At 37.1% G+C, this 27,916-nt stretch overlaps 1 protein-coding gene across 4 annotated transcripts; it reads left to right on the forward strand.

The window, feature by feature from the left end:
- The first annotated feature begins 122 nt into the window (after window positions 1–122).
- On the forward strand, window positions 123–27,503 carry LOC102220421 (protein kinase C and casein kinase substrate in neurons protein 1-like). 4 transcript variants are annotated; one of them, XM_005802200.2, is made up of 10 exons: window positions 123–210; window positions 14,649–14,774; window positions 18,681–18,837; window positions 18,971–19,206; window positions 19,818–19,970; window positions 20,409–20,584; window positions 20,669–20,789; window positions 21,197–21,321; window positions 21,525–21,718; window positions 24,472–27,503. In XM_005802200.2, exons 2-10 carry the CDS (start codon window positions 14,715–14,717, stop codon window positions 24,579–24,581), a joined length of 1,332 nt encoding a protein of 443 aa, XP_005802257.1. In that variant the 5' UTR covers window positions 123–210; window positions 14,649–14,714; the 3' UTR covers window positions 24,582–27,503. The 4 variants fall into 4 exon arrangements, with proteins under 4 accessions (XP_005802257.1, XP_023181150.1, XP_023181152.1 ...); XM_023325382.1 differs by lacking the exon at window positions 123–210 and adding an exon at window positions 7,158–7,269; XM_023325384.1 differs by lacking the exons at window positions 123–210; window positions 24,472–27,503 and adding exons at window positions 7,159–7,269; window positions 22,635–24,465.
- The last annotated feature ends 413 nt before the right edge of the window (window positions 27,504–27,916 follow it).

Consider the following 27,916-nt stretch of genomic DNA (forward strand, 5'->3'; position numbering starts at 1 on the left):
GTTGCACAAATGATTAAAGATCTGCTCTAAATAAATACATGGTACGCCTGTGGAGCCTTTATTTTGGAAGAGCTTCCCGGATGTAGTCGCTGATCATTTAGTTTACTTTATTCCAACTCCCTCATCAGCAGAACATTTCCAAAACGGAGGCAGTCCGTACTGCTGCAGGGCGCTATGGTGACATATTAAAAAAACTGCTAACTTATCCAGGTAAGAAATATGCATATATCTTTTTACATTTTTGCAGGGTTGACGTGTAAACAGTCGGTTACGGTTTCATTTATAGCTGCATTACATCTACTGTTGAGAGGATCCTCTGGTGATATGATACCCTCTTTACTGTAAGAAATAAGTCCCTAAACTCAGTGTGCTATGTGGATGTAACCTGAACCACTGCCAGTATACACCTTGCCTCATTATATAAATGTTGCATTAAAACTCATTTCCAGTTTGTCTGGGGGTGAAAAAAATCTATCGGGTACACAAATTTATAGCAGTTTCGGTGCAGAACTCGCAGTGGGTTCCGGATTTTATCAGTGCAGGCTGCAGTAGAGTGGGGCTTTTTAAGTAAAAAGAAAAAGCTTGTCTCAGGGGAGAGCTGCGTTTCCTCTGATTTATTCTAGAGAGCAGCTGGTGCTGGATCAGGTCAGAGCTGCTGACCTCCATCTCAATGCAGACTCCCCTCCCTGATAAGTGAGCTCTGTCCACGGTTCTGAACTCAAATCAGCTAACAAACTGAAAGTACAAACATCAGCTTGATCCTGTAGCAGTGCAGGCCTCTTTCTGTTAGATTGATCAGTAAGCATAAGGTTACTTACTGGTTAAAGTTGGTTCAGAAAGGCAAATTAATGAAGAAGAGTTGCTGAATTTATCCAAATATAAAACAAATAACAGAAAATGAAAAAAAAAATTCCGCAAATAAAGTAGTCTGATTTTTTTTTTTTTAAAGTGATATAAAATTGAGTTGAATTGTATCTGCTCGTCTTTATTTTTCTTGTTAGGCTTTTGTTTTTGTCAGTATGGATCTATGTCTTGTGACAATGTTTTATCTCAGGGCAATATCATGGTTAATGCTTTGTAAGTGACTCTTTGCATATGGATTTCATAAAAAATGTCTTTGCATATACAGATTTCATAAAAAAAATTAAATGAAGCAGAAAGGGGTGATTATTCTACAAGTAATTCACAAAAGAACCTCCTGACTTCTGACATAGGAAGTGTAGGTGCCGTTGCCTTTGTTGGAATGGACTGAGCAGTGGGTTGGACTGAGTGGTTAAAATAAAGACTTCTATAAATAGTAACAAATGCGCAACAGGGCGGTTATGATGATGCGCCCTGGGTTGGGCTCCAGCACCTCCTGATCAAAGGTCAGAAAGGTACTGGCTCATAATCCTGGTTCTCAGTCAGCCACATTCCCCCTCTGATCTGATTGAATTTTAAAGTTTTAACCTTAAACATGGAGGTTTAAGGTTAAAACATGAGGAGCAGGTGTAATTCCAAAATGGCTTCTTCAGAGTCATTGTGCTGAGTCAAGCTGAGTATTTTTTACTGATACAGTATTATCTTCCTGCTTTTAGATATGAGGGTTTGAATCTGTTTCATCATCATTGGTTGTTCTGACTTTAAAGAAAATTTTACAGATGTTAAAATAACTGATACTTCTTCACACATTTGTCAAGCTGAACTATGAATCTGGACTGGAGATAAAAATTATTGTAGTTGTGATGATGTCTATCCAAGGATTTACTTACTGAACCTCGCTAACAATGCGAAAAATATAATAATTTACTCTCTTTGGATTTGCTGCCATCTGTTCTAGAGTTCTTTATTGTGAAAAAAGTATTTAAACTCATTTCTAAACTCATTAAAACAAACTCTGATGAGAAAGTGAGCTACTTTTATTAAGTGCCTCTACAGTAGAGGAATATCTGGGGTTTTATTCAAGGGTGGATTCCTCAGTGGGTTTCTCTTTACTCCTGAGTGATTTTACGAGTGCCGATAAGTGGATTAATCCACTTGAAAAATTAGTGACACTCATCTGATTTGCAGCTTTCAGTTCCACCCCTTATTTTGGATGATAGATGAAGTGTCACTGCTAATGGGATTCATTAGAACAAATCCTAACTTGTCTTTCAGCTCCATCCTTCTCACTGTATAACTAATTGTGGGTGTGCTGGTCCCACTGGGTTTAGACAACAGTTTGCAAGCTGTTTCATTCGTATTTACAAGCTTGGCACATCACATCTGGTGCTTTTTGTTTTCAGCCATTGTTAGACGACTGAAAGGATTCAGCTCAGATAGCTTACTCTTTTTTTCCCCACATTATTCACACATTCATACATTAAAGGTTTTTCCATCTCTGTCTGGCTTTGAATCAATATAATTTCCATTCTGTCTGATTCTGAGAATCACCATAACATTAACATATAATGCTGTAGGACAGATGAGCGGGTTTGGTACGTGTTTTACAACCTGCCTTGTGTTATTTATTGACTAACAAGATAATTTAAATTTAAATTTGAACTTTTTCAGCAGCTCACACTGAGAGGTTAGGGGTTGGTGTGCAGGGCCCTGACTTTGCCTCAAATTGTGATGTAATTGGAGCTGTGACGTAATGCCGAAACATAATGCCTCAGTTTCGGCATTATGGGAAACTGAGAGGCTGCTTTTTGTTGAACGTCTGCAAACCCATATTAAAGTTGCTTTTGTTAGCTTAGCTGACAGCAATTTTTAGTATCATTATAAATAATTATAATGAAAAAAATTATGTCTAATTCAAACTTTGATAATGTCCATTAACACAAGCAGCTACTTTGTATTTGTTTCCCATTAACTCTATGTGGCAGATCAATGTTACTGATACAATTTTTTTTAATTATTCTTTTAACACAGGCAAAATCCTCCATTGTACTATTTCTATTGTTCAAAGTCTTTTCAATGGGATGTCAGAGAAAGTGCTTGGGTTTTCAGCAGCTCTACAAAACATTAAGTTCAACAGCTGTCCCTTCCCCACCTGTTGCTGCCCACTGCTGCTCAGTTGGTTGGAGACTCCTTCTGCAATTTTCCCATGCTTACTAGAAGAATACAGTCAAGCAGAAAGATAATGATTGTCGGTGAATTACAGGCATTTTTACTGAAATAACAGATTTTAATTTTTTTTTTAAATCAGTATTTTGGCATAGGACTCCTCTAAGAAAACATAAATTGTATTTATGACATTGATCATCAATCATGTCACTCAAAAATATATACAGCTCACACATTACAACTCTAGTTCTACAATCTAAGTGCATCATTAAGGAGAAGCAACAGTGGTCTCAGGTGTATCTTTGTTGGAGATGATACATTACAGAGATCATCTCACTGTTAAAGAGGAACAGGAAGAGGCTCTTAGAGGTTACTGGCCGCCGATTGTCTTTGCTCTCCTGGGGATCCTGTACATCAGTTTTATACAGTCAGTGAAAAAGCTCACAGCCAAACATTGGATCAAAGAGAAGCCCATGTTGTTATAGTGACTGTGTTTGCCAAACATTGGGATGAAGTGTGGCTTTAATTTTTAATGTATGTGTTTGTGGGGTTTACAGTCGCAGACATTTTCACTGTGTATTAATAAGCTGGTTTGTTGCTTAAAAAAACAATCTTAGTCATATTTTTGATTTTTGGTTCAAATAATACTTTGAGATGAATGTTTTGTCCCAGTAATAACCAGAAGCATAAGCTTTGCAGTGATGTTGTAAAACAAGAAATTAATTTTCAAATTAATTTGCATTAGGCTGCCTTTTTAAATGAAGGTTTCTATTCTTTGTATGACAGTAACTCTCTTTACACTTTTTACTCTTAACCACTTGATACCTTATAGACATTGTTTATTGCACACCAGTATTATATATGACAATACCAAGGATTTTCACAGACTTTTCATCTATGATCTGCCAACAAAATCTAGCTACAGAACAGAAGTATGGCAGGATATTGTAGATGATTCGAACCAGTGACGCTGCAGAGACTAATAGGATTTAATAATCATGGCTTTTTTCTGCAGCACACATCGATGTGCTGCTAAGCCACCTCTAGTTCTCTGTTTGCTTCGCAAGGAGCCTGTTTGGATGACAGTCAGGTGAAAAAGATGCATAAAATGTTTTTGTCAGACATCTAAGTGTTTGTATATCTTGCTTTTATATACAAAATAACAGCTGTATTAAACATGGATGGAAATGATGCTTAGAGCCTTTTGGGAACATTATGAGTCATTCTTGGCACTTTGCTGATTGCCAGCAACCTGTGTAGTTTGCAATCACTTTACTACATCACGATGCTCTTTTCTCTATGGTGATCTTTTAGCCTGAAGAGTTTTCATTCATGAGAACAACAACAGAGGCTTTTATGTGTGTGTGTGTGTGTGTGTGTGTGTGTGTGTGTGTGTGTGTGTGTGTGTGTGTGTGTGTGTGTGTGTGTGTGTGTGTGTGTGTGTGTGTGGGAGTGTTTACCTCTTAGGGCTTTTAGCAGCTGCACTGTCTCTGAATGAGTCACTTCCATTTTGGCCCACTCAGAGTTGTGCTCAGCTAATGCTGGGCTCATTCAGGGCTCAGAGTGTGTGCACACTTAGACTCTAGCAGCTAAATAACAGGCTTCAATAAATTCCCTCACCGCTCTGCCACCACTCATTGATTACAAACAAACATAGATGCAAAGCAGCACCATGAGAATGTATTGATTCAATTCTTCAGACTATAATTTAAGAAATAGGCTTTGCTGCACACACTGAATTATATTCACAACCACAAGTTTCCACATCTTATGCACAGTATGGATTTTTTAAAATGCATTCCTTAAGTTAATTAAATTATTATCCAATACCACTTAATATCATAGTAGTGTAATGCAAATATCACTTAAATTTCCTAGTCCCAGTCTGAGGAAAACAAAACCCTTCTGAAACTTTTATCTGATTCAACATTTTTCGGTTCTTTCTGTTCATTATAGGTTTTGGTAAAACTTCGACTGTCAGTCCCTGGATAACTTTTTTCCCCCAAACAGCCAGACAGAATTTACAGAACAATAGCATATGTAATCCTCACTTTACAATCTCTCCCACGCCTGAAGTCCTCCCCCTGAAACAGGGTGAGGTGGGAACCACAAACCACACGGTGTTTCACTAATAATAAACCCTTATCTAAACTATACTTAAAGTCCCAAAAAATAATTCACAGAGAATACTTGTAGTTAAGCGTAAGAATACAGCTGCAAAAATTAAAAGTAAGCCAAGTATTGACAGTATAAATTAATCAAAGTTACTATAAGAAGACATAAAAGGTAAAATATTTTTGCTAGCCTTGCTTTTATGATCAATCAATAATTACTTATATGAGGAGTAGAGGTGATTTAATCAAATGTAGCTGAGATTAAAACAGGGTTTTAGAAATATTTTAAAAGAATGAAAAAAGATGTCTTTAGCAACAGATATTATTAACTAGGGCACTTAGCATGGCTAGCATAGCTAAAACCAGCTAAAATATGTTACAGTGTACATCCTTATGTCAAGCAATTCTAAACTTAGCAAACTTTTCATAACCGAGAGAGAGAGAAACTTAGCTGTAGTATTCTTGTAATCTACTGAAGGTTTTATTTACTCTCGCTCTCAGCCTCAATGTCTTGAAAAATAGGTTTTCTGTTTGAAAAGCTACCTAAGCTTTTCAAAGCTTAGGTAGCTTTAGGTAGCAATTGGTGTGGTGACCACAATTGTTCCACAATGCCAATTGTGGAACCACAATGACAATTAAGTCATTGTGGTTCCACTGACTTAATTTAAAACACTTCACTGATGCTGAACACAGTGAATTTAAACTCTCACAGTTACTGTGTCCACATCAAAGAGTATTATAGCACATTGGTGCAAAACTGATAGGAAAAATGACTAACTTTTGAATTTCCAACTGGCTGGTTAATAATCAGCTCTGATCAAGCTGGAAATTGACAGAATTTGTGCAACAGTCAATTTTTTAGAATTTACTTCTACTTATTATTTTATTTGTTACACCAATGATTGAGCTTTGTAGCTTAATTCACAAAACATCAAACTTTGCTTGATGGCATTATGTTTTTATGGTGAGTTACCAACATTAGTGGAACATAATGACATTTGATTTGATTATTCAGATATGAGACCTAAGATCAATCTCACTTGGAAAAACAACTGCAACGTTCCAGCACAATGTAGTTACCTTGGTGTTACTGTTATGAAATTATAGTTTTAGTTATCTCTCAGCACTTGGTAATCTTCATAGAGCATCTAAATTCTCTTCTTAAATTAGGTTTAACAATGTTTTGACCAGCTCTAGTCTGTATACAACTAAATTGCTGCACCAAAACAATAAAAAGGATCTTAAAATGAAAAGAAAACCACAGCAGACAGAAAAACAAACTGAATTTTGAGATTGCTTTTCAGTCTAGGGGAGACCTGCAGCGTTGGTCGTTGGCTGTAAATTACTTCCTGAGGTAATAGGATATAACAGTGGGGTCAAACGGTGTGAGCCCTGTAGGGAGAGACATGATTAGATGATACACAGATGGCTCATACTGGGAAGGAGATTGTCTGTGTGTGTATACTGAATTTTTTGTGGGTTTTGTTATCACATAAAGTGGTTGAGGGAACCATCTTGATCAATGACACAGCATGTGGTTATTGACTTTTTTGTGCGGCCATCATTGTAAGTGATTTAATTTATTTTGCTGTCATTAAATTAAACTGTTGCCTAAATATTTTTGCAGAAATATTTTTAATGAATTTCTAAAGGACTAATGAAAAAAAAAAAGGTTCTCCTCAAACTTTCAAATTTCCACATCACAAATTCATATTGATCTTGAAAGAAGCAAGTCTAACTGATACCCTGATGCTGACTCTGTGTGTATTCCCACAATGGGCTTTATCTGACCACCCATGTGGATATCTCCTTTATCTGCCCTTCTTGTCCATCTTAATCTCTATCATAAACGCAACTTTCCAAATCATCTCTGCGTGATGTTGAGGTTTATTTTTTAAGAATGACTGCATGCGTCCAAAGTCTCCACCTTTACACAGGAAGCTAATTATTGACGGGCTGATGTGCCCTCGAAAGGGAATGTCAAAGTTCTTTCTTTGCTTAGTGGGAGTATATAAAAGGCAGGTGAGACTGCTCGATGTGTCAGGTTTCTACGTGAGCAAAGACGTGAAGTTGTCAGTTTTCTCTGGGAGTCACATTATCAAGGACTTTGCAGAAACAACACCGAAGGGTCAGTAACTTCTCTGATCTGTGTTGATATATTTATATAGTAATATAGGCAAGGGATTTTTAAGTAACCATTTAATGATTCAGGTTAAAATCAATAATTTTTTAACAGACCTACATTTCTGCTTATACAATTCAATGTATCAGCTCTTCACTCTTTGAATAATTTTTGCACTTTGTAACAGTGATAACGAAAATTAAAAGCTTAGGTTTTAGAGATTTTTCAGTCCGCCCTGAAATGCTTTGAGAAAGGTGGATGGGATGGTTACATACCACTCAGTGGTCACCATATTTCCCCAGGACAGTTGTTATTGTTGTACAGGAAACTTTTCCTTAATGTTTTTAGTGAGAGACAGCAGAGGCTGACTGAATAAGTCAGAAAAAAATACAACAAGTCTTTTCTGTAAACCTGAATTAGCTTATTGTGAGTAAAGCAAACACTTTATGTATTATCAGATGTCATTCTTTGAAGACCCAATCGGTTTTTATAGACCTCAATAAAGGGACTTAGCAGACAATTACTCTACAGATGCAGAATTTAAAAAGTTGGAGGCCATGTCCTTTTGTTTCGGAAGAATATTTTGAGTCAGATGGTTGACTATCATGGAGTGTTCAAACAGAACAGTGATCCCAAACACACATTCAAGCTACTGTAAATCAGAATACATAAAGCAGAAAAGCATTAGGCTTTTAGAAATGCCTTCCCTCAGCTCTTCTGAAAAGAGTCATGTTGAAAACCCGGTCAACTCCAGAAAACTAACTTCAAAAACGTCTACCATTTGTGCCAAGAAGTATGATCAAATATCCAGTCAGAAGATCACTAGATATTATTTTCTACTACATGCATATTTAGGGGATAGCCCACTAAGAGATTTAGAGGGAGCCAAATATATAGCATATATAGTGATTTATATATATGCTTCATCCTGTACGTACACTTTTGTGATTCATGGGATTATAGAAAATCTACACTAAATTCAAGCATTTTTGCCCAGTTCTTGAATTTCTAAATTGAATGTTTATTGATTATATGATCAGTTCACTTTTGAAAACAAATGGCTCAAATAAATCATTCAAAGTCCCAAATTAATTTGACGTTTCAGCTCTTGATCATGGTATGTAAACTTCAGACCAGTGCTATACTTGTCACAGATTTCAGTACCTTCTAAAACATATTAATATAACTATATTTTGGGTGCAATAAAGAGCTTCAGTGGGAAAAGAAAATCTTTGTTTGGGAAAACTTGTGTAATATTTGTTTAATCAATTGCTTTATTGTAAACATTTGTTGCTAGAATATGTCTACATTATTAGAATGTATAAAGGACGTTTGCTTGCCCTCAGTGAATTGTCTACTTATGTAACCACATCTACCTTCATCACTAAGTGAAGACCTCATCGGTAATGAGGCTGTAAGAAAACTCTGAGAAGCTGATTGGACTGCATACAACAACCCACACACCAAGTTGTTGTGTGTGTAGTTGAAGCAGGTCTTGCTATAAATTTTAGTATCTTCATGTGAGATGGTGAGATCATTTAACACGTTGATAAAATGTGCTTTGCCCACTGATTTGTAGAAATAAAAATCTTATCAAAGAATGATTAGATTAGATTATTAGATCATTTTCCAATGTTACAAACATCCAATTAAACACTGAAGCAAATTTTTTCTGAATTATTTGGCTCAAGAGCAGATGTGCAGAAATAACAGTTTGTTGTAGCTGCAAAAATGTGGAAAATATCTACTGAGGAGGCACAAATGCTTGGCTGGGAACCAGAATTTTCTGGAACTCATCAACGACACAAAGATTAAATTTTTAATATATAATTTGGGTCTACGGTTTGCTTTTGCTGATCGACTAGACATTGAATGGGTCATTTCAGGGCTGTAGAAGGAGAAAACATGATCATGTGTGTCAATTATTGATGACACATGAATTAAAGAGGACGAGGAGTTCAGTTGGAAGGTTGTCCTGTTATGACAAGCTGTTTTTTTGTGTGTGTTTGAATTGTAATATAATGTGAAAGTCTTTCATCTGTATTTTGTCTATTGCCACTACCATTCATACAGTTCTACACAGTTCTACACATTTACATGCCAACAAATAGCGTGACAAACTCACTATGTGTTTGTTTTATGCAAACAGTTCTGCTTTTAGTCAGATGAAATGACTCAGATATACATTTGTCCTTCTGGGTTTCACCAACATTGAAATTGTCTTAGTGCTACTTTATTGGGTCAGTTCATTTGTTTCTGTGACTTGTCTTTGACATTAGGCTGCATCAAACCTTAAAGAGTTTTAGCCCATGAGTCCGGTTTGCTATCACCTCTATCTGTTTACACAGCACTGCAAATTATTGATGAATGTGGCTCTAAATATAGGCCTTAAATACGATGAGAGCAGCAGCACAAAGTTTGTCCTAAGGGGAAAGGAAAAGCTCGATTGGAATAATACAGCCAAGAAGTGTGTGTTCAGGGGCCTAAAGAGGGTGGTTGTGTGTGTGTGTGTGTGTGTGTGTGTGTGTGTGTGTGTGTGTGTGTGTGTGTGTGTGTGTGTGTGTGTGTGTGTGTGTGTGTGTGTGCGTGCGTGTGGGCGTGTGAGAGAGAATGTTTTAAGGGGTATAAATCACCAATTGATCTCTGGCCAATTAACAGGCAAGTCAAACAGAATGTAAAGCAAGAGGTATGTTGCTTTGCATGTTGCTTGCATTTGTATTGAGGCCCTGAGGGGTAAGTTGGTAGGACTGTAAAACATAAAATTGAAACTTCTATGATGTTTCCGAGTCATGGGTGTTCAGCAGGGGAAATTTAAAACAGGTTTAAAAAAGATACTGTGGCAAAAAAAAAAAAACTCATAGATTTTGAGTCTCAGTCTCAGGCAGAGTTTTTATGTCATGGATTTGTTGTTATATCTTCATTTTTGCTTTAAACCTGTAATTTCTTTCGGTCTCCAGAGCTGGAAACTGCATTTGTGTCCTGAATTCCTTCTCAGTCTATGACACAAGGATTAGGATTAAGCCATGACATTACAGTCCTGTTAGTCTCCTTTCTTCGAACTTGTATTTGTTTGTCTAGAATGTTTAGTTCATTTTGGGGAAGTTTGAATGTTCAATCGAACCCTCATGCAGACCAAAAAACGCGAAGCCTGGTACGCTTGAAAACCTATGTCTCAGCTTGGTATAAGTAAACAGGAGGGGGGGTTAACAGGTTTAGTTGCAGTGTGAAAGCGAACCGCACCACCTAAAATCTAACAAATGTTGTAATTTTGATCCCCAGTCAAACCGAGTCTGCTGAAATATTAGATGCGAAATGATCCTAAGTAGTGGCCAAAATAAGTCAAGCAATTTAAACAAACACACTATACCGCTTTCCTAGGACAAAGTGCAGAAAAAAAGGGTTGTGCAGATGCTTTGTGTAGGTGGAGAACGACGGAGGTGGAGAGCGACGGAGGAAGTCTTTGAATGCGGTAGAAAATCAAACGGCCTGTCTATCTTCCGCTCCACCTGTCCCCCCCACTGAACTGGACAGTCAGCAGAGACTGAAGGCCGTCTTTGCTCCTCTTGTCAGGCTGTGATTCATGTCAGCCTGGTTGGCAGAATGATCATTCTTCAGCTGAGACTGCCATAGAGGCACAGCGCTCCTTAAAAGCTACCAAAGCTGCGGATCAGTCTCATTGAGCATAATATGTTTTTGCTCTGAATGGCAACAGAAGTTAATTATTTATCATTTTATAGCTTTTATGTCAACATCGCTGACATGCTCACTGATCACAAGGGAATTCCAAAGAGCTTAGGTATTTCATGTATGTATTTATTCTGAAATTGTGATAGATATTCTGAAATTGTGTTGTAGTTTGATAATTACTGGATTTTATTGATAGTGTTAACCCAGTTGTCTTTATCAGTAACAATCATGTTATCTTTGGTGTTCCACCAAAGATAACATCTTGAACATCTCAAGATGTTCAAATTGTCAGATGCTTCCTGTGGAATGTTTTACTACCAAATTCTAAGATATCATAAACAGAGTTTCTGTTTTTGTGTCTAGGAGTGTTTCGTTTTTAGAATTAATTGGCAAATGGTAAAATGTTTTAAAGCATGTTATAAAATATAAACTTAAAACTACAGTGTAAGTCTTTATTCTTTGGAGAAGTTTTTAAAATAGCATAGAACAGAAAAAATGCTCTGAGATTTTTAAATCCATTTCAAATCAGTTCAGACACAGTCACCTTTCATTTTGCTACATATTTTAAAAAACAAATTTGGCAGAAGATAGTTGATTTTCTTTTATTTTTCTCTTGATTATAATATGTGTGCCGCTTTTAAAGATGGATGGCCTGCTTTAGCTTTGGTTAAAAATTGTTTAAAATGTTAATTATTCCTATAAAAGTAAAGCTGCAATGCTGCTTGTGCACTCTGTTGATTGAGCTCCTCATGCACCCACACCAAACCTTCTGCGGTGCCACCCCATAGCAGCCGCACACCTACCCCACCCCCCTTTTATCTTTGCCCCTGCTCTGGTCTCAGCCATTAAAACACAAGGATTATTGCTCAGTTGGTGGGAACACAGACACATGTAAACTTTACACAGAAGTCCAGGCTGAAAGACGAGAAGACACAGACCTATTTCCCCCGCTCTGGATGCACCACTGAGACGGCTGGCAGCACCGAGCAAAGATCAGCAGACAGGAGGGGTGGGAGTGAAGAGCAGGACTGCCTGCTAGAGGAGCCCACGTGCTTCTTTTTCCCCTCTCTCGCTGCACCCTAAGCTGCTGTTCATGGAGGACTGGAGGTAGGCTTTTGTTGCTGTTGTGGGGGGCTGTGTGCCCCTGTTCTCGGAGCGTCTTTGCTGCTTTTGTGTTGGGGTTTTCCTCACTTAGACGTGTTGATGCAGCTGGCTTGCAGTGATGGGGATCATCTGAACGCTTGCATTACATGGATGCTCTTGCTTGTTTGTGAATGCCATGGATGCTGAGCAGTAACTGCTGTCTAGTTTTAGAAGAAAAGGAATGAGTAAGTGGAAGTGATGTGATGGTAGCCACATATTAAAGGGTGCTGCTCGGATTTGAGTTTTTCCCTGTTTGTCTGTATTATATTTTTAAATTCAGTCAGTTTATTGTCCTTGTGTTTGGAGTGCTTGTTTTCATATTCTGCAATTTGCCTTTAAAATAAGCCAAGGCTGAACAAAAGCCCCCCGCTCAGCATGTAGCTAATGGCTCAACCAAGCATAATAAACACCCACTTCTTAAGCTCACTCTCTGCAGAGCTTCACTGCAGAAAAAAAAACATTTATTTTTTCCCCTGAAACTGTTGGTTTAGAAGGGAATCCTCTCCCAATTTAAGAAGATTTTATATTGTTTTTGGGAAACAACTTCCTTGTTTTAACTCTGCGTTTCATTGTGAACTGTGTTGTTCCATGCTCTGGTCCATGGTTGACCCAAATACTCGCACAGCTCTCTCCCCTCCCCCTGACCTCAGATCAAAACAAATCACCGCTGCTTCCTTTTCTATTGTTTCACATATGCCTCTTCTGTATCAAACTGATTTTTACAGTAACAGTTTTTAATTCCAGATATTTTTAATTCTACCTTTGTTATTATCAGACAGAAAAAGGAGTTGGAATCCACCAGTTTTCTAAAAAGCTGCTGAGAGGAGATTTCCTTGGACAAAGAAACCTAAAGAATAAATGGTTGGCTGCTACCTAAAGTCACAATGTCTAAGACACAACAACAAAAAATGGCTTCACTTTATTTTAGGGGACGTTTATTTTGAGCTGGACACTTTAGACAATGCTGATTGATCTGTTTGTTGTAAAGCAAACAGAATATGTTTAAAATATTCACAACTAAGTCCCAATTTTTAATCATGTGAAATTAAGTGTTACTTTCATTTCCATGCTTCATGCTGCTTATTGGTATTTCTGTTCTGTTGAGTATGCATACTAAACTAATACTAAAGGTTGACCATCTGTGAACCAATCAACATGTAAAGAATTAAGTAAAATGTGGAGAAATTATTTGATAATCACAAAATAAAAGCTACTTTTCATAATATGTGCCTGAAAGTAATAATATAAAATAATATAAATATACTGCCTCATTTTGTTGATCCCTGCTTATCATTCATGTATTTGTGGAGGAAGAGGCCCTCGTGTATTTATGTAGCTTATATGCCTAATGTTTGTCTCACTACACTGTCAAAATGTTGAAAGTAAAAGTTTATTTAGATTTATTAAGAGTGAACATAGTGTCCTGATAAGTAGATTGGGTTTTTTTTAAATATTCTTTCTATTCCTTAGCTGTTTCACTTCTTAGTAACTCATGCAGTAACAGACATAAATACAGCATTGATTCTCTTATTTAGCTCTCAGCAAGAAAGTAAATAAGCTCATTTCTCAAAATGCCAGCCTTCATATTTATCATGCAACATCTGCAATGTATCTCTGGTCATGGTGGTCCTTCCTCTACACGTTAAAAGCCTGCAGCAGAAATGGCATCGATCAGCACGATTTCCAAAGAAATGCTTTTCCTGTCACATCATCTGTTTGTTGGTGTTCAGTATTCCGCAGAGGCTCCATGTAACCTGCTGTCTGCCCAGATGCAATGAAAGCAGCTTGTCTTCGTGTTGTTCTGTTTCATATTTGCCATCCAGTTCATTTGCATTTTCACTTAGCATTTTATTCTGATCTCTTTCATGCAGGCCATTATTTGTCTGTGTAATGTAATTATGGTTTGCACCTCGTGCCTCAAATGCCTACTTTCGTGTCTGAGATCTACAGTTTGTAATCTTATGTTACATAATGACTGGGATTCATGCACGAGTATTTAAAAAATGTAGAGTTTGTTGCATTTATTTTGATGGTTTCATCTGCAACAGCTAAGTGGCCATCAGTTTATAGCTCAGCTCTTCCAGTTTTTTATTAGATTGACAAACATGTATTCACTACTACAGGTGCAATATTCATAATATGATAACTGTGTTTTGTTTGAAAAACATAACACAGTTAACTCCCTTTCATATCATAACACAATTATCAATTGTTCAATGATCTTTTAGTTCAGGTTTAGGTTTTGGCATAATGTGTGAAATAACTTGCCTATCACCCATATAATCACTGTGGCTATCATTGATTTCATTTGCATTGATTCTGTGTAAATGAAAGCTCTTTTTAAATCTATGTCATCTCAACATTACTAAACCCCAATAAACAGATGATGTGACAGGATTTCACTTTGTATGTAAGGAAATTTGATAATTAACATGTTAAATTATGAGAATGAAACTAAAACTTAAGACATTATTCAAAAGCTCTTATTTGTTTTGAAGAAACTCTTTAAAAAAAAAATTCGTTAGGGTTCATATTTCTCTCATTTTCCCCAACAGTGCATGAGGAACACCACTCTGCTGCAGACCCCTACATCCTGAAGCCACCCCGCCAAATCTGGGACCATGTCTGGAGGCTACGACGAGTACGCCAGCCAGGAGGAGGCCACGGACAGTTTCTGGGAGGTGAGCAAAAATAGGGCAGCAGAGTTTGACAGATTAAACCTGAGCTCAGAGTGACACTGCATTGTGATGAACTGCCGGCAGACCAGCCTCCTCTGGGTTGGTGAGAAGAAATACGATGCGTTGTCTCGTTTATCAGCGTTGTGTAGAGTCACAACTGTACATAAATCAGGCATGTGCTCGACAGTAAACATAGCATCAGATTTATCATGAGTGTTGCGGCACGGATCTAAGAATTGCTCACACTTACTGAGCTGGTACAGCCACACTGATTGTCAACAAAGTGACAAACTGTCGCATCTTGAGGCCATTATTTAAGAAGGAAATGAGTAAGCAACTAAATACATTCATTCAACTGCAACATTAGGAGGTTTTCATCCTGTGTCACTATCTTTAGCCTTAGCCACTCTTGTTTTATTTTTCCCTTCATAGCTTCATTATTATTGGACCCTTTTCTCCTGTTATAAGCAGGGAGAAAAACATATATTTTCTCCCTGTTTATAACTACTTCAGTGGGCTCCTTTGCCTCTGTGCTGACTTTTATCTACTTCTAAGGATTACGCTCATTGTAGTTGTCTGCAGTTGTAGATGCTTCAAACTATCAGTCTCTTATTGTTCTGAAAAGTTTCAGACAGGTTTCCTTTTCTTAGAAGAAAGATTTTATATGAGCTGTAAAGTGCAAAACATCAAAAGCTGATGCAAAGCAGAGAGTTAATAAAACTGTGAATTAATGATGCAAGGAGGAGATAAAGTGGCTAAATGCACAATGACATCTAGCAGTGAACAAAGAAAAGGAAAAAGGTGAAAGAAATAAACTATCATAATTCTGAACAATAAAAGTAGAGAACAGATGGAAGTGGAAAAAACAGATTCATTTAAGGATCCCTTCATATGGATTAAAGATTCTTAATAAAGAATCTTACAACAGTAGACATAAATTATCCAGAGTGTAGGTCTTTACAAGGTATTGGACCCTTATCAATCCTGCAAAATTATCTGGCAAGTCATCAAGTAAGGTTCTGTAACGCTATTTGGACCACAGCTGCTATTCTGACTTCAGTCAAATTGATCTCAACAAGCTATTCACACCAATACGGCAGATACCTCACCAAACATAGGTTTGCTGCAAGTCAAAATCAAACAGGTAAGAGACCAAATTGCACATACATTTAGATGTGCTGGTTGCTCAAGGAATGAATGAAACCTTAAGTTTTTCATGCTGCAGTTTTAATGCAAAATATACCTATCAAGGAAAAAAGTCCTGGACATGTTTGACCAGTCAGTTTTGTGGAGCCTTTTGGGCTGGTCCTTTCCTAGTGAGGAGGGGCATTTGTAACTGCAATAAAAAAGAAGTAAGAGAACCAGAAGATACATTTCCAACTAAAATACAAAGCTCAGTAATCATGACACAAAAGGAGGTCTGGAACATTTGGGTTGAAATTACAGTTTATCATAGTAAAATTTGATTGGTGACTGGAGAAGGAGTTGGGGGCCAAATGAAGAAGTTGGTGCAGGGACTGTTTAATAGGTGAGACGGACTGTTCTGTATCCTGCATAGCACCACCTGGAATAACACTACAGATGCAGCACATCAAGTTAAAACTTTCTTTCATATAATAACACATTTGTTATTTATTGGTAATTAATAAATTATTTGGTAATTAATTGTTCTATAACCTTTTAGTTCAGCAATTACTTAAAACTAAGTTACAAACAGTAGAAATGTTGTCTAGAAAGAAATTTGTGAAGATAAAAATTGTAGGGTATATTTAGAATTACTGAATAAACTGATTCTAATATCACAGAACATGTTGTTAAATAAAAATGTTACTATGTTGCGCCATTGGTGTCATGGTAGTTTTGGTTTCTCTCACGAACTTACATCAGCAACAATGTTTCTTCAGCACAAAGAGTCCCATGTTATCTGAGCCACAAGTTTCCTGAAACACATCCATTATTCATGGGAGCTGGTGACTGATCACAATGTGCAAAGCTGGAATAGATGTACCTCTCCTCCAAGAATACAGCCTGCCAAGTTCCTTTACTCCCAGACATTTCACATAGAATAAAGATCCACAGCAGATGCTATATTTCACATTTTTAGATTTAAAATGAAATCTCATCTTAGACTCAATTTTCTCCTCCGGTTACTTTGGTCTGTGCCTTCAGAAATCAGCAGGTGCGGGGAAAATGTCTCCCTCCAGCACTCAGTCACTTCATCACAGTCTCTGCATCACAGTAAAGATGCTGCAGTACCGCCTGGTGATTGCTGACTCGGCTGGCTGCTGCTGAGGCAAAGGTCTGGTGTGGAATACTATTATACGGCCTCAGCTGCTTCCTTTTAGTCCACACTTACGGTTTGTTGAAAGTCATTTACAGGGTGACTTGCAAGCAAACACCGCGTTTAAATGTTTTCCACTTTTCTCGGTCATAAAGGTGGAAAATAATGGTTGTAAGCAGAGGTTTCAACCTCTCTTTATCAAAACAGCTTTGTGTCTCTGGGGAAAACTATCAGCTCTCTGGGAGGTGGCTGCTCCTGTAGCTGTGGAGGGTTGTAAATTATATGACATTAAACTACCCCTTTCTTTTGATTGCGTAACTACTCACAGAGCAGCAGCAGCAGTGTCTTCCCTGCTGCTCCTCCTGCTGATTCAGTTCATCTCCCACAGGCTGCGAGGAGAAAAGAAGTGACATCTCACACAGTGAACTTTGGAAGAGTGAATTCACAATGCCTTTTAAGCAACCACCCAAAATCTGTCACTTACAAAACCAGAAACAATTTGTATTATGAAGATTTGTATGTAATTTACAAACACATTCAATAAAGATAACATAAGAACGAGACCTGCTTCACAATTTCTATATAGGTAGAAAATATTTTCTGTGGTTATATAGAGTTTCTGATACTGAATATTAAAACTGACCTAATAAGTAACAATTTAAACGCCTTTAGTTGGATGTGGTTTGGAATTGTGCAACTGGATGTTATTCAGTTTTACACACTGGACCTTTAAAGTGATAATTTAGTTGTTTTTTTAAGCAGTGTTCTATTACAAAGCCCAGAGATGCAGTTAGACAAATTCATTTATATTAATTTCAAATTATTCCAATACAGTCCAATGAAAGACTCATATTTACATTCCACTCAGTCAAATTTGAACCCAAATGTGATACAGTAAAATACTGAGTTCTTTTTACTGGGTAGCTCATGTTTTTTTAAAGTTGAGTTTTTCTAAGGGGTTATCAACAGTCATTATCTTACCTGCAGTAGGTAACATTTGTTGAAAATGACATGGCAGTTTGTATAATAGGTTCTGTAAAACCTTCAGGACCTTTTTTAGACTGGAGTTATTTTAATGCAGTTACCTCTCTGGACCAACTATTGACCGGAAAACTAACCTCTGCTTTTTTGATGTGAAGACATTCAAAGGAAATATCTTACCTACAATGTGTAAACATTGCTGGTAAGATATTCACTACTCATTCCCTCTTAACAGAACCCACCTCAAAAATTTGTAAAGGTCCCAGAAATACTACAGTATATTCACTGTGTTAAAAACAACATCCAATTTTTGTGTAATGCAATTTCAATAGGACTGGACTTTGAACTGAAACAATGTAACTTGAATTTAGACAAATTGAATTCCATATAAACTGCAAATGAATTGTGCTTGTTTGCAAATGCCTTGAGATAAACTGGTGCTGAATTGGTAGCATATACTATATATATTGAATTGCAATTGAACTGAAAATAAATGTAATGCTAGGAGATCGTACGAAGATTAATAAACTAGTGATTGATTTCAGAAGGATTAGCAGTGAAATCAGCAACATTTTATTTTGAAGATAGCAGTCAACTTGTGGAGCTTCAGTAAACATATTGTGCTGGTGCTTTGTTTTGTTTTTAAGGTTGGGAACTACAAGCGCACAGTGAAGCGCATCGATGATGGTAATCGACTCTGCAATGACCTAATGAACTGCATCCAGGAGCGTGCCAAAATCGAGAAAGGCTATGCACAGCAGCTCACTGATTGGTCCAAGAGATGGAGGCAGCTGGTTGATAAAGGTATAATAGCAATAACAATTGTTTTTCTATTAAGCTATTAGTTTGTTTTTTGCCAAATAAATTTAGAACGGATATATTTGTACTAGAGTATTAAATAAAAAAATAAGGCTTCAGATCTTAATTCCCCCACCAGGTCCTCAGTATGGCTCAGTAGAGCAAGCCTGGATGGCAGTGATGACAGAGGCAGAAAAGGTGAGCGACCTCCACACAGAAATGAAGAACCACCTAATGAGTGAAGACTTTGAGAAGGTGAAGAACTGGCAGAAAGATTCGTACCACAAACAGATGATGGGTGGATTCAAGGAGTCCAAAGAGGCAGACGAAGGCTTTAAGAAGGCCCAGAAACCCTGGGCCAAGAAGCTGAAAGAGGTGAGAGTGAAACTGTTGACATTTATTAAAAAGTCACTAAAATGTTACATTGTTTTCTGCTGTATTCTAGTCATGAATCGGTCCTGTTTAGAAAGGTTTTAAAATCCTATTTTTCAGGATGAACAAAATTTGTCTTAGAACTTCATGATAATGCTATGTTTTTGTTACTATTCTAACCAGAGTCTGCCTTTGAAGACATTTGTACTGAGTGAAACTGAGTTGAAACTGACTATGATTAAATGACTAAATGTTGGACTTTTTCAACAAGCAGCACTTTACAGCGTCAATGTTTGACAGATTTATTGCATAATTTATAAAGCTACTCAATTAATAGATCGCTTAATCACCTTAGTGTTTAAGTATTTGAGCTGATTATTAAAGATTTCCTGATTAAACTCAGTCATTTATCAGTAATGACAGTAATCTACTTTTTTTTTTTCCATATACCCTATGTCAACCATAAACCAAGCTCATTATTTGCTGCATATCATTTATCTGGTTTCATGTTGGGAAACTATGTTTATGATATGCAATACTCCACCTAAATAGTACTTCTTACTTCTTAATGCAGATTCTCTGCTCAGGTTGTTTATGTTACCTTTTGTTGTCAGGTCGAGGTTGCTAAGAAGTCATACCACATGGCCTGCAAAGAGGAGAAGCTGGCCACCACCAGAGAGGCCAACACTAAGGGAGACGGCACAACGCCGGCAGAGCAGAAGAAACTGCAGGACAAACTGGAAAAGTGCAAACAAGACTCACAGAAGGTGAGCTCATCAGCTGCAGTGCCTGTGGGCTCATCATTATGTAAATATTATGTCCAATAACCCTAAACGCAAATGAGCTGCCATCCTATTTCAAAGTATCAGGGTTTGAGTCAGTGTGACTTGGTTAATGAGTGACTGAATGCCACTCCTGCTCTTCTTTGAATCTTTTCTTTTCTTGAAGTGGACTCTGATCACTTTTTATTACCCGAATCATCAAACATTTGATTCATTTCCTGTATCAGAAAAAAGATAAAACTGTTTCTAGATTAATGTGGTTTATGTGTGATTGGAGAGACAGAAGAAGAAGAAGTCAGTAAAACACCAGTCATCCGAATCATTTTTAGTAATAACTTTACTAAAACTATAAAAAAAATGAAAGTAGTAAGTTTAATCATACTGTTTTCTTTGTTTGTTTTGGGTTTTTTTGCTCTGATGTAGACGAGGGAAAAGTATGAAAAGGCTCTGGATGAACTGAATAAGTGCTCCCCTCAGTACATGGAGAACATGGAGCAGGTGTTTAACCAGTGCCAGCAGTTTGAAGAGAAGAGGCTGAGCTTCCTGAGGGAGGTGCTGCTAGATGTCAAACGTCACCTCAACCTGACAGAAAACCAAAGGTGAGTCAACCTAGCGTGAGACAGAAAAAGAAAGACAACATCTAGACTCTGTGCTCACACCAAATTCTCTTTTTCTGTTCACAGTTATGTCACAATATACAGAGATCTTGAGCGGGTGATTACTGCAGCTAGCCCTGAAGAAGATCTGAAGTGGTTCAGTAGTATCCATGGCCCTGGCATGCACATGAACTGGCCAAAGTTTGAGGTGCTGTTGCTTATTTTTTCCTCTTCTCGAACATGTTGTTTTTCTAATTATTTTTAATTAGAAAAATAATTAAAATAATAATTTTAATGCTTTTTTTGGGGTTTAATGTGAAGTACTTTGTGATTTTAACCAGAGCTCAGTGCTGTTTAAATGAACCTTAATGTCTTTGCATAGTTACATCCATAATAAAAGGATTTACAGAAACCATTAAAAGAAAGAAGTACACATTGGAAATGAAAAACTTATGCACAAGATTTATGTGAATGTTATATTTTATTTTACTTTACTGCAGCGTGGTGTGTTTATTTATGTACACTTGTTCAATATAGATTGAAACTAAAAAGCAATTCATTTTTCACCTTCATTCATTCAGTCTTTTACTGTTCTGTTCATTGACTTTTTTGCAGGAGTACAATCCAGATCTTATCCACACCATCTCTAAGAGAGAAAAGTCAAAGAAGTATAACGATGAAGTCATGCTGACTAATGTTAAGGCTCCAGGAAGCAACGTTCAAGCAGAAGACAGGGGAAGGTCTGATCTTTATCCTTTTTAGCTCATCCAGTTTATTTCACTAAGCTCTTCCAGGCACCAGTTACAGTACTTGTCTGTAATATTCAGCATTTTCCTTCATTATTACAGTCATTCATTACCCAGCATAACAGCACAATCAAAAACAATAGACATATTGTGTCAACAATACCAGGACTCATCCAGGTGTTTCCCCTTCCTTATAGCGTGAGCAGCTATGAGAAGAACCAGGCGTACTCATCCAATGAGTGGTCAGATGATGAAGGGAAGGGCCTGAACTCAGGCAGTGACACCAACGGAGGGTCAAACCCTTTTTATGAAGAATCGGGCGAAGGCGTCAGAGTCAAAGCGCTGTACGACTATGAAGGCCAAGAGCAAGACGAGCTTAGCTTCAAAGCAGGTGAGTGCTTTGAACAGGAAGTACAGTGTATCTGCATTTTCTTTTAAGCAGAAGATATCACATGACAGAACCCAGAACTTTGGGTGAAAGTGAATACAGTCTTGTGAAATGTTCCAGAAGCCTGTGTGCAGACCTGTGGACAGAAAGGGGGTCATTCAATGACTCCTGCTGACTTTCTAATAGACTACAATTTTTTAAATATATTTCAAAATGTGGGATATTTTTATTCGCTGTATAAATGCATTCAGGATCAGAGGACAATTCTTTTTTTCTTTTTTTTTTTTTTTTACTATATTTTAATCTGAAGTTCTTCTACTGCAGTAAAAGGTGAATTTATTTTAAATATTTTTAACACATCTTTATGGGTGCCAGTAACTGTGGAGGGGGCTGATTTTAGCTTTGCTCCAAATTATAAGTTAGAAAAAGAAAATCATCTGTTTGAAATAAATTGAGGTGAGATATCATGGCAGCTTAGGTTTTGTAGCACAGTTACTTTTCCAGTCACACCTCTTATGAACTGTCAGGTCGTCTCTAAAGACAGTTACCTTTTCAGCACCATTTGTCATGCTGCGGGGACTCGACACTCATCGTTCTCATCCCTTTACATCCTGATCACCCGATTTGTTCCTTCCTAACCTGCTCATTTAAAACTCCAACTCTTGTCATCACACTTTTTCAATCCAATTGTAGTTCACTTTTTTAACAGATCACAACTTCACAACTTTTCAGAGCACCCAAAAAAAACCCTTAAATTAAACCATAAGTAATTCATATCAACTCACAAACTGTCCAGTTGACTACCAATGTTAATCAATCCAATCCATCATTCTCCCTTGTTGCTTTCACCCTTCATTGCTTACCTCATCTCCCCCTTCTATCCATTCTTCTCTATTTTTGCTGTCCTTGTTTTTTCCAGGTACCATCTAGGGGAAGTCCTAAGTTGACCAGGTCATTTGGCCCATCCTGAGTCTCCTAGACAGCAATAACAAGACTCCCCCAGATGAGCCTCAACCTTCAAACTCATCCATTTTATCACCCTGTCTTCCATAAATCACAGACATAACTGCTTATTTTCACTTTATTTCTTATCATTGTTGCTGATGCCACCCAATGGCTCTAACAAAATATTAGCAATGTTAGAAATTTCACCAAAACCATTTAAAATGCAATAAATGCAATCTTTACAGTTTTTTAGATTTCTTAAATTTTAGAAAATAACATTTTAAACTCTTGTTTTGTGACATATAGTCAAATCCAGATTGATCTACTTGATGCATTTTCATTGATTTGTTAGGTTTGATGCATGCACACTATGACTGGGTTCTTTCCATATTTGAAGATCACTGTATTGGACTGTGAAGCTGAGACCTCGACATAATGATAATCGCAACAAGAAAAAAAAATATATATTTTTTTTTAAATAGAAAAGCACAGAAATCCAAGAATACATTTAGGTGGAGAGTTTAGACTCTCAGAGTGGGTAGCTTCATATTTGTTCACCTGGATAAAAGTCAAAGAAATGTAATCAGCAATGATAGTATGAGGAAACACTGTGAATGTGGAGCAGCTGGTACCTTGTATTAACATTTCTGGGTGGCTTATAGTTCTTTAACTGCAGTGAACGGTGGCAAAATTTGATGCTGTGATCCACAAACCTAGTTCTGTGTCAGTCTTGGGTTTATTCCTGTTTGTCTGAATCATCTCAAAGCTTAATTGTGTGGTCCAGATCCTGCAGATATGTTTCATTAAAAATAATATTTCACTGCTGTCCCGATGTTTCCTTCATGTTTTAAATTCACCAAAAAGTTTATTTAAAAAATGTCTGCTGCTGTTTGTCAGTCCCTGTTGTTTAGCAGGAAAACTATAAATTGCAGTGGATAACTTGAAAGGAACCCATGTAAGAGTAGTGCAACTCTTAGAATAAGAAGGCCAGAAATACATTTCGAGTGATATTTATGCAACACAACAGCATATATTTATAATCTGTAGTCTTGAGGGGAAAAGTGCCATAATTCAATACATTAAAAAAATATGTGATAACTTTATTTGTAGTAATGTGACATAGTACTACTGCTAAATCAGTATTTCAAACTTTATATAATGATTTCATGGTAGCCATTGGAAAAAAAAGACCTTTTCTCAGAATTTAGATTTTTTTTTTCTCAGAATCAGAATTATTTCAATTATTTATGCAGGATCAGGCAAATCTAGTCTAGTCTTAAAACTCAGTTCTTCCAAATCAATTTGTGTCACTCCTTTAATGTGGATAAATGCAGATTTACAAGCCCTGCAAGAAAGAAGAAGCCGTTATGCGTTTATTTTTTTTTATAATAGACCACAATTTACATACACCTGATAATGTTTCTTTTATATATTTGGATTTTGACATAAATTGACAAAGAATCAGCATACTGAGAAAAAAGTCAGAATTCTTTTATTTTCAGTCGCCATAAGCCTCTTCCATATTTTAGATGCAGTTCTTCTTTTTTTAAACAATTTTTTTGACAAGAAATTTATTTGTTGCATTGTGTTCCTTTTGCACATCAATAACATCTGCGGAGCTCAACATTACTTTAAATTTCATTAACAAATTTTTAGAAGTCAAAATAACTTTAACACAAATATCCACATGAAAGGAAAATACATCATGCAAACATAAAACTTGAAAGATGCTATAAATCGGCTGCAAAATACAAGAAAGAGGCATTTCATTAAATCCCCCTCCCTCTTTCTGTCCCTTTTTATCAATCAAGGTGATTTGCTGACGAAGCTGGAAGACGAGGACGATCAGGGCTGGTGTAAAGGTCGCCTGGATAACGGCCAGCTCGGTCTTTACCCTGCCAATTATGTGGAGCCGATCTAAACGTCCCAGCCGAGGATGCTCAAAATCCAGACTGAACTGTCCACTCACGCCTGCACATTGCCAGAGACTTCAAAGCAAATCTTTCTTTTCCCGAAAAGGAGCAGCAAGCTGTCGTCATCATAAAGAAGATTGCTCAAACTCACATCACCTCCAGTTAGAACAACTGAAGCAACACGTTGTTGTCTCTGAGTTTCTCTCATGAGAAATCGAATAAGGCGCCGGGGTATCAAGAATGAGCTGTGCATTTATGTATTTTAATCTCTTTTTTACCATCTAGATGCTTGTACAGTTTGTTTCTTTATAAAATACGCTGTTTTCTTCCTTAGTATTTACAGTACGTTTAGCATTTTTTGGAAGTGTATGTGCATTTCATCTTGTAAAGTTCAATTGGAGAATTTAAACCACTTTCAAAGCTGCATGGCCTGCAGAATGTTAGCTTTGCTTAAAAATTGGCATTCAGGCTCACGCAAATGTAACACAAATGCCTCCCAGTGACCAGAGGGCCAGGAACAAGACAAATATACCACAATTGTTTAAGCACTTCATTTTTTTCGTTTGTCATAGAATCATGTGTGAAGTCCTGCATATAAACTGAAGGCACCAGTGTTAAGCTCATGATTTCATCAGTCGAAAGTGGAACTGACCTTTGACCCTTAAAATAAACAAAGTGAACTTGTTCAATGTCAAATAACTGTTACTCTTTCTGGATAAGTAGGCTTGGTTATTTTTGAATAATCACTCTTACAAACAAAACACATAAAATAGCTAAACGTAATCATAGATCAACCGTCCTGTTGAAAAGTTTTTATGCACTCACCATGGGCATGAACAAGGATGTGGTGCACAAGTTTGAATTTATTCAACATTGGGTTGAAATTACACATATAAGCTCAAGTATATACATACACATCCAGTACCATTTGGTTAAATATCCCATAAAAAGTTGGTTTTTAGAGATATCAACAAGCTTGTGGCGTAATCTGACCAGATGTTTGACTCTTCTTATTATTAAAGTTTGCTTAAACTGTTTGGTTTTTTGTTATAGATCCAGCTTTTTAGTATAGTTCATAGAATTTTAGTGGGGTTGAAATGACAATCTGCCAGCCTGCTTCATTTATTCTGTTTGAATTCCCAATTTTGTCTATAAATTTTGACCATCAGAGTCAAATAATAATATTGACATGGAATGAAATTTGGATCTGACCAAAGATTAAGGGATTAAGATTAAGAAATGTAACCTTAATTTCAGTAATTTCTTTAGTAGTAAAAGTCATGCTTTCAACTTTGAACCCTGTAACTACTGTAAAGAAGGTGGAGGCAGATTCATGCTGTGGGGCTCCATCCAATTTGTTCACCTTCCTTCCTCAGATCAGTATCAGTGGGTTGTGTGTGTTGGAGCTTGTATGTGTAATTCTGACCTTCTGTGCATTAGAATAACTGAAATGATTTCAACAAATTTGTGCACCCAGTTCTTATTTTTTATTCAGTGAATTTGCCTGTTATATAATTAGTGCTCCCTTGAAAGAATCCCAACGTTAACATGACATCATGCCTATTGTGAGAATATGCAAACCTTCCATCAGCATGGGCTAAGTTACTACCTGGAGCGTACAAAAGAACAAAATCCACTGTGTAACCTCATTGAGAAGGTTCTCTACCAAGAATACTGAAGAGTGCAGAATTGTCCTGGCTCGTTTCACAGGTGTTGCTGCGTTACTCTATTAAAGATAACAGAAACTCACAGTTACTCTCAACAGAGATTTTCTCGTTTGAAATGGAGTTCTCTATCAAAAACAATTTTTTTTAATGCAACGCTCCACTTTTCCCATTCACTGCGACAATGTGCCTAACTTCTCTATCACCTTTTATTTACTCTCTTCTCTTTCTCCCCCAATCAGATGTGTTGATAATGCAGCCTCCGTGATCACAAGCTGCCTTGTAAACATCAACTCGTAGCTATTTTATATGGAGATTAGCCACATTTACAAACCAGTTTTATAATTTATCTGTTCCTGTAATCAGTGTGGATTGCTTATTTTGAGCGAACGTTGGTGACTCACGGCTCTTACCCCCTGTGATTTTGTGCATGCTGATGCGCCCACACGCTGTTCACTGAACTGATCCAGCACATGGTCTTGATTAGTTTCCATCTACTTATTGGCTGAGGTTCATGTTAATTAAAGCCCCAGGTTGTGTTAATGTTTGTTTCTTTTTTATATTTTATCTTCAGTCAGGAAATTCAGCATATGTAGCAGTGCTGTATAAGAGGCTGGTTTGATAGCTGCACATGCTGGTGCAGATTGTTGTTTGGTCTGGGTGGCAGGCTGCTGTTTCTCACGCAGACAGGAAAAGCTGCAGAGTTAGAACCAGAAAGAAGATCCGTCTGAAATATTGATGAGACACCAGACTTTTCTGCTTTGAGAGCAAAAATTATTTTTTCACACAAACCCCCAAAAGTGACACATTTGTTGTGTTAATGCCTCTGTATGCTCTTTTTCGTGCCTGCCTCTGTATGGTGTTAGCGCTCAATTCAGAGAGGTGAAAGACCTCTCCAAAGACTCTCAGCCAGAGGTAATCTCTCAGTGACGGAGAGCTTTCCTCTTCTGAATCTTACTCCAGCTCATCTAGATCAGTTTACATCAACACAAGGACTGACTGAAGAACCCATAGATGGAAAAGCTTCCACATCTCAGCTGTTGTAACTGTATTTTTGTCTGTATTTGAAACAGGATGGGACTGTTTACATCAACTGTGAAACTCCTGAAAGCCAGTAAATGACAACTTTTTCTCTTGTGCTTTATGCTGCAACTTCAAAGGAAACTTTTAGATAAATAGAGGGTTTTCTCTGTACTTTTAGCATAGTGCTGTAATTTCCAAACTGTAGTGCCTGTTCTACATAAATAAAAAAATATTTCATCTGAAGTTTGAGACGTACATTGAAGTCTTTAAATACAGTTGAGACTAATTTAAGTACAGACATACTCCTAAGACACCAATGGGTCACCAGTTAATCTAACAGACATGTTTTTATAATGTGGCAGAAGCCAAAATACCACTTCAAACTTTAAAATTGCACTTTGAACATAAATTTGTCAGACTTAGATATCTCCCTGAACCAAACCTGGTTAAACAGTAAAGAGCATGTCAATGTCATTGAAAAGTGAAAAGCCATCCACTTGAAGACATCTGTTGCAGTGGCAACTAGATAGATAGATAGATAGATAGATAGATAGATAGATAGATAGATAGATAGATAGATAGATAGATAGATAGATAGATAGATAGATAGATAGATAGATAGATAGATAGATAGATAGATAGATAGATAGATAGAT

This window comes from Xiphophorus maculatus, chromosome 20 (genome assembly GCF_002775205.1).
Source record: "Xiphophorus maculatus strain JP 163 A chromosome 20, X_maculatus-5.0-male, whole genome shotgun sequence".
Classification (NCBI taxonomy): Eukaryota; Metazoa; Chordata; class Actinopteri; order Cyprinodontiformes; family Poeciliidae; genus Xiphophorus; species Xiphophorus maculatus.

What these genes read in the sequence shown, in the direction of transcription:
- LOC102220421 (XM_005802200.2), top strand. Translation starts at nt 14,715, where the DNA reads ATGTCTGGAGGCTACGACGAGTACGCCAGCCAGGAGGAGGCCACGGAC. An exon ending in GCAAACAAGACTCACAGAAG is followed by an intron (nt 19,971 to 20,408) that starts GTGAGCTCATCA and finishes GCTCTGATGTAG; the next exon opens with ACGAGGGAAAAGTATGAAAA. An exon ending in AACCTGACAGAAAACCAAAG is followed by an intron (nt 20,585 to 20,668) that starts GTGAGTCAACCT and finishes TTCTGTTCACAG; the next exon opens with TTATGTCACAATATACAGAG.